Source organism: Gorilla gorilla, chromosome 6, assembly GCF_029281585.2.
Source record: "Gorilla gorilla gorilla isolate KB3781 chromosome 6, NHGRI_mGorGor1-v2.1_pri, whole genome shotgun sequence".
NCBI lineage: Eukaryota > Metazoa > Chordata > Mammalia > Primates > Hominidae > Gorilla > Gorilla gorilla.
This window is the reverse complement of record NC_073230.2, coordinates 88044144-88058523: the sequence shown is the minus strand read 5'-3', so window position 1 is coordinate 88058523 and position 14380 is coordinate 88044144. Positions and strand designations below refer to the sequence as shown.

The following is a 14380-nucleotide window of genomic DNA, read 5'->3' as shown; positions in this document are numbered from 1 at the left end:
TTCCAGGGGACCATGAGCAGGGAGGTGGCTGGGAGGCGGGAGTGGCTAGATGGAGAGAGAAGGGAGGCAGCCAAACCTGGATGCCTGGGCTCTGAGAAGGGGATGGGTGGGGGCAGCCCTCAGAGGTGGCTGGGCCTCAGTGTCTTGGGCTCTGCCTCCCCCAGAGGGCAGCTATCTGCATATGGAATCGAACAGCTTCCACCATGGGGGAGTGGCCCGCCTGCTCAGCCCCTACCTATGGGAGCAAGGCCCCCTCTGTGTGCACTTTGCCTACCACATGTTCGGGCTGTCTTGGGGCGCCCAGCTCAGGCTGCTGCTGCTCTCGGGTGAAGAGGGCCGCCGCCCCGATGTGCTCTGGAAACACTGGAACACCCAGAGACCCTCCTGGATGCTCACCACCGTCACTGTGCCCGCAGGGTTCACCCTGCCCACCCGGGTAAGGCCGGGGACAAATTGTAGGACCTCGGGGGGGAGTCTGGGTGTTGGAGAGCCTGAGGGTGGGGGTGTGGCAAAAAGGGATTGTGGGGGCCAAGCCATCTGAATTCAGGAAGAAAACTAGGAGCCAGGAGGCCTGGCTGAGGGGCTCATGGGGTTGGGGTCCCCTTATCCTCTTGCAGCTGATGTTTGAGGGAACACGGGGTAGCACTGCCTACCTGGACATCGCCCTGGACGCCCTCTCTATCCGCTGGGGCTCCTGTAATCGCGGTGAGTCCCTGTCCCTCCTCCCGCCTGCCCTCGGACCCTTTTCTCTCCGCCCTTGCACAACAAGAAGAGGATCCAGGGCGGGCGCGGTGGCTCATGCCTGTAATCCCAGCACTTTGGGAGGCCGAGGCTGGCAGATCACAAGGTCAAGAGATCGAGACCATTCTGGCCAACACAGTGAAGCCCCGTCTCTACTAAAAATACAGAAAATTAGCCAGGCGCAGTGGCGGGCACCTGTAGTCCCAGCTACTTGGGAGGCTGAGGCAGGAGAATGGCGTGAACCTGGGAGGTGGAGCTTGCAGTGAGCCGAGATCGTGCCACTGCACTCCAGCCTTGGCGATGGAGTGAGACTCCGTCTCAAAAAAAAAAAAAAAGAAGAATGAGAAAGGAGATGAGGAGCTGGCTGTATTGGGTCTGCCAGGTAGAGCTATTAGGGCTTTGACTCTGGAAGCAGCCGTGCCTAAAGAGAGGTCTCGGCCCAGCACAGTGGCTCAGGCCTGTAATCCCAGCACCTTGGGAGGCCAAGGTGGGAGGATGGTGTGAGGCCAGGAGTTTGAGATCAGCCTGGGCAACATAAGGAGACCCCCATCTCTACAAAAGAATTTATTTATTTATTTATTTATTTGAGACGGAATTTCACTCTTGTCACCCAGGCTGGAGTGCAGTGGCACGATCTCGGCTCACTGCAACTTCTGCCTCTTGGGTTCAAACGATTCTCCTGCCTCAGTCTCCCAAGTAGCTGGGATTACAGGTGCCCACCACCATGCCTAGCTAATTTTTGTATGTTTAGTAGAGCCGGGGTTTCATTGTGTTGGCAAGGCTGTTCTAGAACTCCTGACCTCGGGTGATCCACTCACCTCAGCCTCCCAAAATGCTGGGATTACAGGAGTTAAGTCACCGCGCCAAAAACTTTTTAAAAATTAGCTCGGCATGGTGGCGCACACCTGTAGTCCTAGCTACTTGAGAGGTTGAGGTGGGAGGATCGCTTGAGTCCAGGAGTTTGAGGCCGCAGTGAGCTATGATCACACCACTGTACTCTAGCCTGGGTGACAGAGACCCTGTCTCTAAAAAAGAAGAAAACATTATATCTTCCCTTCTTTCTTTCCTCTCAGTCTGTATGATGCAAACATGCAGCTTTGACATTCCAAATGACCTCTGTGACTGGACCTGGATCCCAACTGCCTCCGGGCCAAGTGGACTCAGAAGAAAGGGTCATCAGGAAAGCCAGGCGTGGGGCCTGATGGCGACTTCTCCAGCCCTGGTAGTGAGTAGCGGCCATGCTTCTGTCCCTTGACTTTCTGGGCACCAAGCACCCTACGATAATTGCCCTGGGACGGTCTGTCATGAACACCTACAGCTTCAAGCCTCTTACCAGCTCAAGTTTCACGCAAGAAGCTGATTTCAAGCACCCAGCCAGCCTCCCCCACCACCGCCCTACAAGCTCTACCTGGCAGACCCAATACAGCCAGCTCCTCATCTCCTTTCTGTGGCTCTTCTTCTTCTTCCTCTTCCTCTTCTTCTTCTTCTCCTTCCCCTTCTCCCTCTCCTTCTCCTTCTTCTTCTTTTTCTTTTTTTTTTTTTGAGGCAGAGTCTCGTTCTGTCACCCAGTCTGGAGTGCAGTGGCGTGATCTCTGCTCACTGCAACCTCTGCCTCCTGGGTTTAAGCAATTCTCCTGCCTCAACCTCCCAAGTGGCTGAGACTGCAGGCGTGCACCACCATGCCCGGCTAATTTTTGTATTTTTGGTACAGACAGGGTTTCACCATGTTGGCCAGGCTGGTCTCGAACTCCGGACCTCAAGTGGTCCACCTGCCTCAGCCTCCCAAATGCTGGGATTACAGCGTGAGCCATTGCCTCTGGCCCCTTTCATTCTTCATTCATTCAAGAAATACTGAGCACCTACACTATGCCAGGTGCTGTCCTAGGCACTTAAAATACACCAGTGCAGAAAACAGACAAGGAAGAGTAGGGTGTGGTAGCGGGGGGGGCAGTTATCGACACAAAGTAAATATAGTTATAAAGTGAGCGATGCCACTGGGAAAATAAAAAGTCAAACAAGTTTGGAGCCAAGTGCACTGGCTCACGCCTGTAATCCCAGCGCTTTGGGAAGCTGAGACGGGAGGATCACCTCAAGTGATCCGCCCACTTCGGCCTCCCAAAGCGCTGGGATTACAGGCGTGAGCCACTGTGCCCCGCTGTGAGTTATCAATTATTTATTTATTTATTTTGGAGACAGAGTCTCGCCCTGTCTCCCATGCTGGAGTGCAGTGGCTCTATCTCGGCTCACTGCAAGCTCCGCTGCCCAGGTTCAATTGATTCTCCTACCTCAGCCTGCTAAGTAACTGGGACTACAGGTGTACACCACCACGCCCAGCTAATTTTTGTGTTTTTAGTAGAGACGGGGTTTCGCCACGTTGGCCAGGCTGGTCTTGACCTGCTGACCTCAGGTGATCCGGCCACCTCGGCCTCCCAAAGTGCTGGGATTATAGGCGTTGAGCCACTGTGCCTGGGCGAGTTATCAATTTTAAATAGGCTGGTCAGAGTAGGTCACATTCAGGACACATTTGAGCACGAACTTGAAAAAGGTGAGGTAGTAGCAGAGGACATTCCAGGCTGAGGGGCCAGCTGTGCAAAGGTCCTGAGGTAGCAGTGGGGCTGTCGGGGAAGGAGGGAAGAAGGCACAGCGAAGAGCCATGTGGCCAGCATGAAGAGGGTGACCTGAGATCCACAGGAGAGGCAGATCACATAGAGCCTTGAAGGCCGTTGTCAGGACTGTGGCTTTCCTATTCTGTGTGAATGGGGAGCCTTTGCAGGATTTTGAGCAGTGACTTGATCTGACTTATTTTTTAAGGATTTTTTTTCTGTTGAGAATCCACTGAGGAGAATAGGCAAGGGTCGATGCAGAGAGGCTGTTTAGGAGGCTTTTGCAAAAATCCAGGCGACACTCTTTCTTTTTCTTTCTTTTTTTTTTTTGAGACAGAATCTTGCTGTTGCCAGGCTGGAGTGCAATGGCACGATCTCGGCTCACTGCAACCTCTGCCTTCCGGGTTCAAGCGATTCTCCTGCCTTAGCCTCCCGAGTAGCTGGGATTACAGGCGTGCGTCACCATGCCCAGTTAATTTTTTGTATTTTTAGTAGAGATGGGGTTTCACCATGTTGGTCAGGGTGGTCTCGATCTTCTGACCTCGTGATCCACCCACTTGGCCTCCCAAAATGCTGGGATTACAAGCGTAAGCCACCATGCCTGGCTGATATTCTTTCTTTCTATGCACCCAAGTCTATCCCTAGCTTCTTTCCACCACCTCCCTGTGCACTCAGCTGAGCTTCTTTCTCTTTCTACTGTTGACTCCTTCCTTTTCTCTCTCACACGACATTCACTTTCTCTCTTAATCTTCTCACACAGCCCACATTTCAACCCCTCACTGAGCCAAGCACTGTAGGTCAAGCATAGAGGGTTCTGCTCCCTAATTTCCTGAGTTTATAATTCTTATTTTTGAATTTAAAAAAATGTTTTTAAAAACTAGGCCAGGTGCAGTAGCTCATGCCTGTAATCCCAGCACTTTGGGAGGCCGAGGTGGGCAGATCACTTGAGGCCAGGAGTTCAAGACCAGCCTGGAACATATAGTGAGATCTTGTCTCTACAAAAAATACAAAAATTAGCCCAGTGTGGTGGCACACACCTGTAGTCCCAGATACTCGGGAGGCTGATGTGGGAGGATTGATTGAGCCTGGGAGGTGGAGGTGGCAGTGAGCTGTGATCGCACTACTGCACTCCAGCCTGGGCGACAGAGTGAGATTGTGTCTCAAAATAAATAAATAAATAAAAATAGAGATGGGGTCTTGCTACATTGCCCAGGCTGGTCTCAAACTCTGGGCCTCAAGCCATCTTCCTGCTTCGGCCTCCCAAAGTGCTTGAAGTACAGGTGTGAGCTGCCACGCCCGGCCTATATCTCTTTGTTCTTCTTTTCCCTTAATACTTATCCTTTCTCAATCCATTTCCTCCCTTCCACTTTACCATTTCCACACTTTATTTTATTTTCTTTATTTGTAAAGATGGGGTCTTGCTATGTTGCCCAGGCTGGTCTCGGACTCCTGGCCTCAAGTGATCCTCCTGCCTCTGCCGTATTTTCTTTTCTGTTTTTCCCTATCTTTTCCTCTCTCCACTCCATCAGTGTCCACTCAGACTCCTGCACTCTTGTCTCTGATCTTTCCTGCTGCCTAAACTTTGTCTTCTAGAAGGGCCCTGGCCAGGTGTGGTGGCTCATGCCTGTAATCCCAGCACTTTGGGAGGCGGAGGCAGGTGGATCACCAGAGGTCAGGAGTCTGAGACCAGCCTGGCCAACATAGCGAAACCCATCTCTACTAAAAATACAAAAAATTAGCTGGGCTTGGTGGTGTGCGCCTGTAATCCCAACACTCGGGAGGCTGAGGCAGGAGAATTGTTTGAACCCGGGAGGCGGAGGTTGCAGTGAGCCGAGATAGCGCCACTGCACTCCAGCCTGGGCAACAGAGTGAGACTCTGTCTCAATAAAAATAAATAAATAAATAAATAAATACATAAATAAATAAGGCCTTAAGAAGCCCTGGCCCCACCTTCACTGAAAGCCGACCAGCCCTCTCTGCAACCTCTCAGCATTTAGCACCGTGTACCGCGCCCAGCAGCTTCAGTAAATGCTGATTGGCTTTTTATTTTTCCTTTCTTTCCCTTTCCTTTTCCATCTTGCTCGCTTCCTTATATTTTCTTCACCTTTCACTTCTTTTTCTCCCATTTCTCCTCTTCTGTTTCTCATAGGTCTCCTTGGTTTTTTGTTGTTGTTGTTGTTGTTGTTTGTTTGTTTGTTTGTTTTTTGAGACAGTCTCGTTCTGTCGCCCAGGCTGGAGTGGGGTGACGCGATCTCAGCTCACTGCAACCTCCGCCTCCCGGGTTTAAGCGATTCTCCTGCCTCAGCCTCCCGAGTAGCTGGGATTACAGATGCCCGCCACCACGCCCGGCTAATTTTTGTACTTTTAGTAGAGACGGGATTTCGCCATGTTGGCCAAGCTGGTCTAGAACCCCTGACCTCAGGTGATCCGCCCGCCTCGGTCTCCCAAAGTGCTGGGATTACAGGCGTGAGCCACCGCGCCAGCCCGTCTCCTTGATTTCTCTTTCACCATTTTCCCACTTCCTTTCCTTTCCCTTCCCTCTTCCTTCCCAGTTGTTTCCTTTCTTCTCCTTCCTCCCGCCCATTCCCGCCATTCCAGCCTCTTCGCTGCCGCTCAGGATCCCACCTTCCGCAGGAGTGAGCGCGCGCCAGGCAAGACTCCCTTGGACTCGGGCGTGAGCACGCACGCGAGCGCGCTCCCCACGAGCTGGCAGCCGCTTACATTTTCTTTTTCGCTACCAGTTGCGTCACCTAGCGAGGTCCACGCTGATTGGCTGTCTGAGCTGGGGGCCGAGGTGGTGTTGGGTGAGAGGGGGTTTGCCTCTTGCTCCTCTGTGTCAGAGCCGCTGTATCTCTCACCAGTTTGTGTGAATAGGTTATGTCCAGCGGGTAAAGAAAAGGAAGAGGCAATCGGGTGTAGTGGCTCAAGCCTGTAATCCCAGCACTTTGGGAGGCCAAGGCGGGAGGATTGCTTGAGGCCAGGAGTTCAAGACCAGCCTGGGCAAAATCGTGAGACCGCCCATCTCTTAAAAAAAAAAAAATTAGCTGGGCGGGCTCCAGGTCCGCACCTGGAGTCCCAGCTACTCGGGAGGCTGTGGCAAAAGGATTGCTTGAGCCTAGGAGTTTGAGACCTGTGCCACTGCACTTTAGCCTGGGCAACAGAGCCATACCCTGTCTCAAAAAAGAAAAAGGAAAAAAGAAAAGGAACAGGCTATGACTCTAGTGGACCTTAAGAGTTAGCACCCAGGCCAGATGTGGTGGCTCATGTCTGTAATCCCAGCACTTTGGGAAGCCAAGGTGCGTGGATCATTTGAACCTAGGAGTTCAAGGCCAGCCTGGGCAATGTGGTGAAACCCTATCTTTTCAAAAAAAATGCAAAAATTAGCAGAGCGTGGTGGCGCACACCTGTAGTCCCAGCTACTTAAGGAGGCTGAGGCGGGAGGATCACCTGAGCCCGGGGAGGTTGAGTCTGCAGTGAACCATGAGAGCCATGATTGCGCCACTGCACTCCAGACTGGGCGACAGAGTGAGACTGTCTCAAAAACAAAAACAAAACATCAACAACAAAGAGTTAGCACCCAAAGGTCAAAGTTCTAGTTGCTGCTTTGGAGAAGGTGTCCGGCGCTTCCAATGGCAGTGCCGGGTCCTTACCCAGCCCAAGCATTTCTAGGAAAAGTTGAAGACCTCAGTCAGTTGGGATAGGACCACCTCGGTGCTGCCTGACTCTAGGCTGCTGTTGGGGCTCCCCAGAGACAAGTCCACAGCCTCCTCAGGGCCCTATCTCTGCTGCCATCTTCCCTCAATTCCATCCACCCCAGTTCCCTGGCCTTTTGCTTCACAGGTGGCCGATACATGCTCCTGGACCCCAAGAATGCAAGACCTGGGCAGAAAGCTGTCCTCCTGAGCCCCGTGAGCCTGTCCTCTGGCTGTCTGAGCTTTTCCTTCCACTACATCCTCTGGGGCCAGTCTCCTGGTGCATCCCTCCACATTTATGCTTCAGTCTTGGGTTAGAGCGGAGAATTAATGGGATTTACACTGACCTGGGCGCATCTCCCGGGGTTGGCTTGATGGGGAAACATGGGGCATCCCTCAGGGTCTAGGGAGGTCTGGAATATGTGCGAGACTATTCCATGAAGTGGAAATCATGGCTGGGAGGGCACTTTGGGAGGCCGAGGCGGGCGGATCACGAGGTCAGGAGATCGAGACCATACTGGCTAACATGGTGAAACCCTGTCCATACTAAAAATACAAAAATTAGCTGCCTGTAGTCCCAGCTACACGGGAGGCTGAGGCAGGAGAATCGCTTGAACCCGGGAGGCGGAGGTTGCAGTGAGCCGAGATCGCGCCACTGCACTCCGGCCTGGTGACAGAGCAAGACTCCGTCTCAAATAAAAAAGAAAGTTGTGCTGGCCTGGCACGGTGGCTTATGCTTGTAATCCTAGCACTTCGGGAGGGTGAGGCTGGTGGATCACCTGAGGTCAGGAGTTCGAGACCAGCCTGGCCAACATAGAGAAACCTTGTCTCTACTAAAAATACAAAAATTAGCCAGGTGTGGTGGCACACGCCTGTAATCTCAGCTACTCAATAGGCTGAGGCAGGAGAATCGCTTGAACCTGGGAGACAGAAGTTGCAGTGAGCCAAGATAGTGCCACTGCACTCCAGCCTGGGCAACAGAGCAATACTCCATCTCAAAAAAATAATTAATAAGTAAAATAAAAAAGAAGATTGTGCTTTCATTTGGTGGTAATCGTCCCCAACTATGCCCTCTGCTCCTCATCCTCCTAGGTATAGTTCAAAGTCGTTTCCCAGTCCCCTTAAGCTCACTTCTCCTTCCAATTCCTTTCACTGCAAGGAGTATCTGGAAACACACTCTCTTCTCAGGACAACCTGGGCCCAACTGGCAGGCTGTTTCTGTCAATTACACAGCCGTGGGACGGATACAGGTACAGAGAAGCAAGGGGTCAGGTCCTTGCACATGGTAGGCACACCCAATGTTGAAATAAATTGAGGGGCCTGGTGCTGTGGCTCATGCCTGTATTCCCAATACTTTGGGAGGCTGAGGAGGGAGGATCGCTTCAGGACAGGAGTTCAAGACCAGCCTGGGCAACATAGAAAGACCCCATCTCTACAAAAAAATACAAAAATTAGGCGGGCACAGTGATGTGTGCCTGTAGTCCCAGCTACTAGGGAGGCTGAGGTGGGAGGATCACTTGAGCCCTGGAGGTCAAGGCTGCAGTGAGCTATGATCACACCGCTGTACTCCAGCCTGGGCAATAGAGCAAGACTCTGAAAAAAAAAAAAAAAAGAAAGAAAGAACTGAATTGAGGGTCTGGGCACAGGGAGTAGGGATTCTGGGTCCTGGAATGGAGTCGAGTCAGATCAGGGGCTTGGGGGTGTGGGCTGTGTGCTCACTCCTGCCCCATCTCCCTTTCTCTCCAGTTTGCTGTGGTAGGCGTTTTTGGAAAGACCCCAGAGCCAGCTGTGGCAGTTGATGCAACCAGCATTGCTCCTTGTGGGGGTGAGAGCAGGCCCTGGGGCCCGGATCTCTCAGAATCCGGGGTGGGCTGGGGGAGGGCTGGAGAGCGTCACTCAACTTGCTCAAATATCCTATTTTGATCCCCCAGAGGGTTTTCCTCAGTGTGACTTTGAAGACAACGCCCATCCCTTCTGTGACTGGGTCCAGACTTCCGGGGATGGTGGACACTGGGCCCTCGGACATAAAAATGGACCCGTCCATGGCATGGGCCCTGCGGGAGGTTTCCCTAATGCAGGTGAGGAGATTGAGGAGCGCTCACGCCAAGAAGTCACTCAGTCTGCTCCCAGGTAGCGGGCTGGCTGCTATGACTGATGGGAGACGTTGTTTCAGGCAGTGGGAAGTCAGTCCACAGGTGTTTTTTCGGAAGTTGCCATGGTACTGGAATTGTGGAGATAGTAGAGTAACTTAAAGATTCTCAGGGCGGGGGGGGTCACTGAAATCCTGAGAAAACCCAGGCATCTCACTTCATGGAGCCCAAGGCTTCAAAACCCACCACCTCATTTTCAGTCTAGACGTTTATGAGTGGCTCATGCCTGCAATTCCAGCACTTTGGGAGGCCGAGACGGGAAGATTGCTTGAGCCCAGGAGTCTGAGCTCAGCCTGGGCAACATAGTGAGAACCCCATCTCTAGAAAAAAAAATTTTTTTTTGATTAGCTAGATGTGGTGGTGTGTGCTTGTGGTCCCACCTACTTGCGAGGCTGATGTGGGAGGATCGCTTGAGGTCAGAAGTCAAGGCTGCAGTGAGCTATGATTGAACCAGTGCACTCCAGCCTGGGCAACAGAGCAAGACCTTGTCTCTAAAAAATAAAAATAAAAAAATAGGCCAGGCATGCTGGCTCACGCCTTTAATTCCAGCACTTTGGGAGGCCGAGGCAGGTGGATCACTTGAGGTCAGGAGTTCGAGACCAGCTGGGCAACATAGTGAAACCCTGACTCCACTAAAAAAAATGTAAAAATTAGCCGGGAGTGGTGGCATGCACCTGTAGTCCCAGCTACTCAGGAGGCTGAGGCAGGAGAACTGCCTGACCCCAGGAGGTGGAGACTGCAGTGAGCTGAGATTGCACCACTGCACTCCATCCGGGGCAACAGAGTAAGATTCTGTCTTAAAAATATATAAAAAGAGGCTGGGCGCGGTGGCTCACACCTATAATCCCAGCACTTTGGTAGGCCAAGGAGGGCGGATCACAAGGTCAGGAGATTGAGACCATCCTGGCTAACATGGTGAAACCCCGTCCCTACTAAAAATACAAAAAATTAGCCAGGCGTGGTGGTGGGCGCCTGTAGTCCCAGCTACTCGGGAGGCTGAGGCAGGAGAATGGCGTGAGCCTGGGAGGCAGAGCTTGCAGTGAGCCGAGATCACGCCACTGTACTCCAGCCTGGGTGACAGAGTGAGACTCCGTCTCAAAAAAAAAAAAAAAAAAAAAAAAATATATATATATATATATATATACACACACACACATATATACACACATATATATACACACATATATATACACACACACACATATATATATATAAAGAAATAATTTTTTAAAAAGACAATAATGAGGGCGGGGTGCAGTGGCTCACACCTGTAATCCCAATGCTTTGGGAGGCTGAGACGGGTGGATCACTTGAGGCCGAAAGTTCGAGACTAGCCTGGCCAACATGGTGAAACCCCACCTCTACTAAAAACACAAAAATTAGCCAGACATGGTGGTACACACCTGTAATCCCAGCTACTTGGGAGGCTGAGGCAGGACAATCGCTTGAACCTGGGAGGTGGAGGTTGTAGTGAGCTGAGATCGTGTCACTGCACTCCAGCCTGGGCAACAGAGCGAGACTCCATCTCAAAAAAACAATACACACACACACACACACACATGCACACACACACACACACGACATTAATGAATGTAATCTAGGTTGCTGGTTTGCTTTTCCCTTTTTTTCTTTTTTGAGGTGGAGTCTTGCTCTGTTGCCAGGCTGGAGTGCAGTGACGTGATCTCGGCTCACTGCAACCTCCACCTCCGGAGTTCAAGCAATTCTCCTGCCTCAGACTCCCGAGTAGCTGGGACTACAGGCACGGGCCACCACGCCTAGCTAATTTTTTGTATTTTTAGTGGAGACGGGGTTTCACCATGTTGGCCAGGATGGCCTTGATCTCTTGACCTCGTGATCCGCCAGCCTCGGCCTCCCAAAGTGCTGGGATTACAGGCATGAGCCACCGTGCCTGGCCGCTTTTCCCTTTCTTTGTGACCCCACCTTCTTTAGTTAGATGTCTAAAATGAGCAGAAAAAATAATGCTACGACCTGGGGAATTTGAGTGTTTGCTCAGATTCCCGTTCAGAAAGCAAAGCTTTGCTAAAGCAGCAGTTGGCATGTCCTGTGCAGGCTTCTTATCTTGCCTGTTCCCTTCCTTTGCCTAGGGGGTCACTATATCTACCTTGAGGCTGACAAGTTCTCCCAGGCAGGCCAGTCAGTCAGACTGGTGAGCCGGCCCTTCTGCGCCCCAGGTGACATCTGCGTGGAGTTCGCATACCACATGTATGGCCTTGGGGAGGGTACTATGCTCGAACTCCTCCTGGGAAGTCCTGCGGGGAGTCCCCCGATTCCTCTCTGGAAACGCGTGGGGTCTCAGCGCCCTTACTGGCAGAACACCTCCATCACCGTCCCCTCAGGACACCAACAGCCCATGCAGGTGAGAGACGGAGGCGGGGGTCCTGTCTGTGTGAGCTGAGAGGGCCAATGCCTGGAATCTGGGGGTGCCACCAGTGCTGAAGAGGTGGAAAGCTGGAAAGAGAGCCGAGAAAAGGGGAACTTCGTGTCACAGAAAGTGAGAAAGGGGCCGGGATGGGGCTGGACTGTTGAGGCTGGAACAAGGCGATATTTTGTCAGAGAACAGATTCTATGCCCAGCGGAATCACAGAATTGCTGGAGATTCATTTTTGTTTCTCTCTCCGTCTCTCTCCCTTGTCGCCTTTAGCTGATTTTCAAGGCCATCCAGGGAAGCAACACGGCCTCTGTGGTTGCTATGGGTTTCATCTTGATCAATCCTGGGACTTGTCCAGGTAAGACCAAAGCCCAGGCTCCAGGAAGGGGGCAGTGCCCTGAGGTCACCATTCCCCGGAGTTCTCTCTATGAACTGCTTAAAATGTGAGTCCTCCCTGGAGCCCGAATTCTCACCCAGCTGGCTTTGTTTTCCATCTTCAACACACCTCTCCTTCCCCTGCACTTCAAGATGTTTGCCTGGGTGAATGTGGCTTCGATACCATGGATTTTGGGGGCTGGATCCAGAACTCCTTCCTCTGCAGTCTTGAAGGCTGGACCCATATCCTATTCATTTCTGGCATAATATCTGACATATATTAGTGTTCGTCGAGTGGATGAAGGTTGGGGTTTGGGAGTAGAAAGAGAGGTGTGAATAAGCCACCCATGGGAGCCCACTCCAATTAGATGGCAGTAAAGAGGGTGGTGGTATGGTTTTGACTAAACTCCAGGGATTCTTTTTTTTCTTTGCAGTAAAAGTGCTACCAGAGCTTCCTCCCGTATCTCCAGTTTCTTCCACTGGCCCTTCTGAAATCACTGGCCTCACAGAAAACCCTACAATCTCCACCAAGAAACCTACAGTTTCCATAGAAAAACCCAGTGTCACCACAGAAAAGCCCACAGTCCCCAAAGAAAAACCCACCATCCCCACAGAAAAACCCACCATTCCTTCAGAAAAACCCAACATTCCCTCAGAAAAACCCACCATTCCCTCAGAAAAACCCACCATCCTCACAGAAAAACCCACCATTCCCTCAGAAAAACCCACCATTTCCACAGAAAAACCCACCACCCCCACAGAAGAGCCCACCACCCCCACTGAGGAGACCACCACCTCCATGGAAGAGCCTGTCATCCCCACAGAAAAACCCAGCATCCCCACGGAAAAACCCACCATCTCCATGGAAGAGACTATCATCTCCACAGAAAAACCCACCATCCCCACAGAAAAACCCACCATCTCCACAGAAAAACCCACCATCCCCACAGAAAAACCCACCATCTCCCCAGAAAAACTCACCATCCCCACAGAAAAACCCACCATCCCCACAGAAAAACCCACCATCTCCCCAGAAAAACTCACCATCCCCACAGAAAAACCCACCATCTCCCCAGAAAAACTCACCATCCCCACAGAAAAACCCACCATCCCCACAGAAAAACCCACCATCTCCCCAGAAAAACTCACCATCCCCACAGAAAAACCCACCATCCCCACAGAAAAACCCACCATCTCCCCAGAAGAGCCCACCACCCCCACTGAGGAGACCACCATCTCCACAGAAGAGCCTGCCATCCCCACAGAAAAACCCAGCATCCCCATGGAAAAACCCACTCTCCCCACTGAAGAAACCACCACCTCTGTTGAAGAGACTACCATCTCCACAGAAAAACTCACCATCCCCATGGAAAAACCCACCATCTCCACAGAAAAACCCACCATCCCCACAGAAAAACCCACCATCTCCCCAGAAAAACTCACCATCCCCACGGAAAAACCCACCATCCCCATGGAAAAACCCACCATCCCCATTGAAGAGACTACCATCTCCACAGAAAAACTCACCATCCCCACAGAGAAATCCACCATCTCCCCAGAAAAACCCACCATCTCCATGGAAAAACCCACCACCCCCACAGAAAAACCCACCATCCCCATTGAAGAGACTACCATCTCCACAGAAAAACTCACCATCCCCACAGAAAAACCCACCATCTCCCCAGAAAAACCCACCATCTCCACGGAAAAACCCACCATCCCCACGGAAAAACCCACCATCCCCACTGAAGAGACTACCATTTCCACAGAAAAACTTACTATCCCCACAGAAAAACCCACCATCTCCACAGAAAAACCCACCATCCCCACGGAAAAACTCACCATCCCCACGGAAAAACCCACCATCCCCACAGAAAAACCCACCATTCCCACAGAGAAGCTCACAGCCCTGAGGCCACCCCATCCCAGCCCCACAGCCACTGGGCTGGCAGCCTTGGTGATGTCTCCACATGCTCCAAGTGCCCCTATGACCAGTGTGATTCTGGGCACTACCACAACCTCCAGATCCAGTACAGGTATGAGGTGGATGGAGCGTGGGCCAAGGCTGAAAGTCAGAGACAATGACTAGGAGACAGTCAGGTAAAGGGATGCTTCTGGTAGAAGCCTTCTAGTTGCTTCTAGATGCTTCTAGTACTCTCAGAGGAGAGCTGAAGTAGTCATGGCGACTTCAGAGGAAATGGGGAGGACTGCCCAGAGCGAGAGGGATGGCAGGGCTGGAGTGGGTGGGGGTGTCAGGACTCAACCACGAGGCTTCCTTCTCCTTGTTTGTTATTGAGATATAATCCATATTTCATAAAATTCACCCTTTTAAAGTGTACAATTCTAGGCCGGGCACGGTAGCTCAAACCTGTAATCCCAGCACTTTGGGGGGCCAAGGCGAGAGGGTTGCTCGAGCTCAGGAGTTTGAGA

General features: G+C 51.9%; 1 protein-coding gene across 1 annotated transcript in view; it reads left to right on the top strand.

Annotated features, from left to right (window-relative positions):
* Window positions 1–14380, top strand: part of ZAN (zonadhesin) — a 61905-nt gene that overhangs the window by 2508 nt on the left and 45017 nt on the right. The window contains 13 exon segments of the mRNA XM_031013066.2: window positions 165–436; window positions 618–705; window positions 1815–1889; window positions 1892–1966; window positions 7185–7349; window positions 7444–7447; window positions 8199–8286; window positions 8783–8861; window positions 8968–9114; window positions 11292–11563; window positions 11849–11933; window positions 12385–13632; window positions 13717–13986. Of these exon segments, the coding sequence (XP_030868926.2) occupies window positions 165–436; window positions 618–705; window positions 1815–1889; window positions 1892–1966; window positions 7185–7349; window positions 7444–7447; window positions 8199–8286; window positions 8783–8861; window positions 8968–9114; window positions 11292–11563; window positions 11849–11933; window positions 12385–13632; window positions 13717–13986 (2868 nt within the window).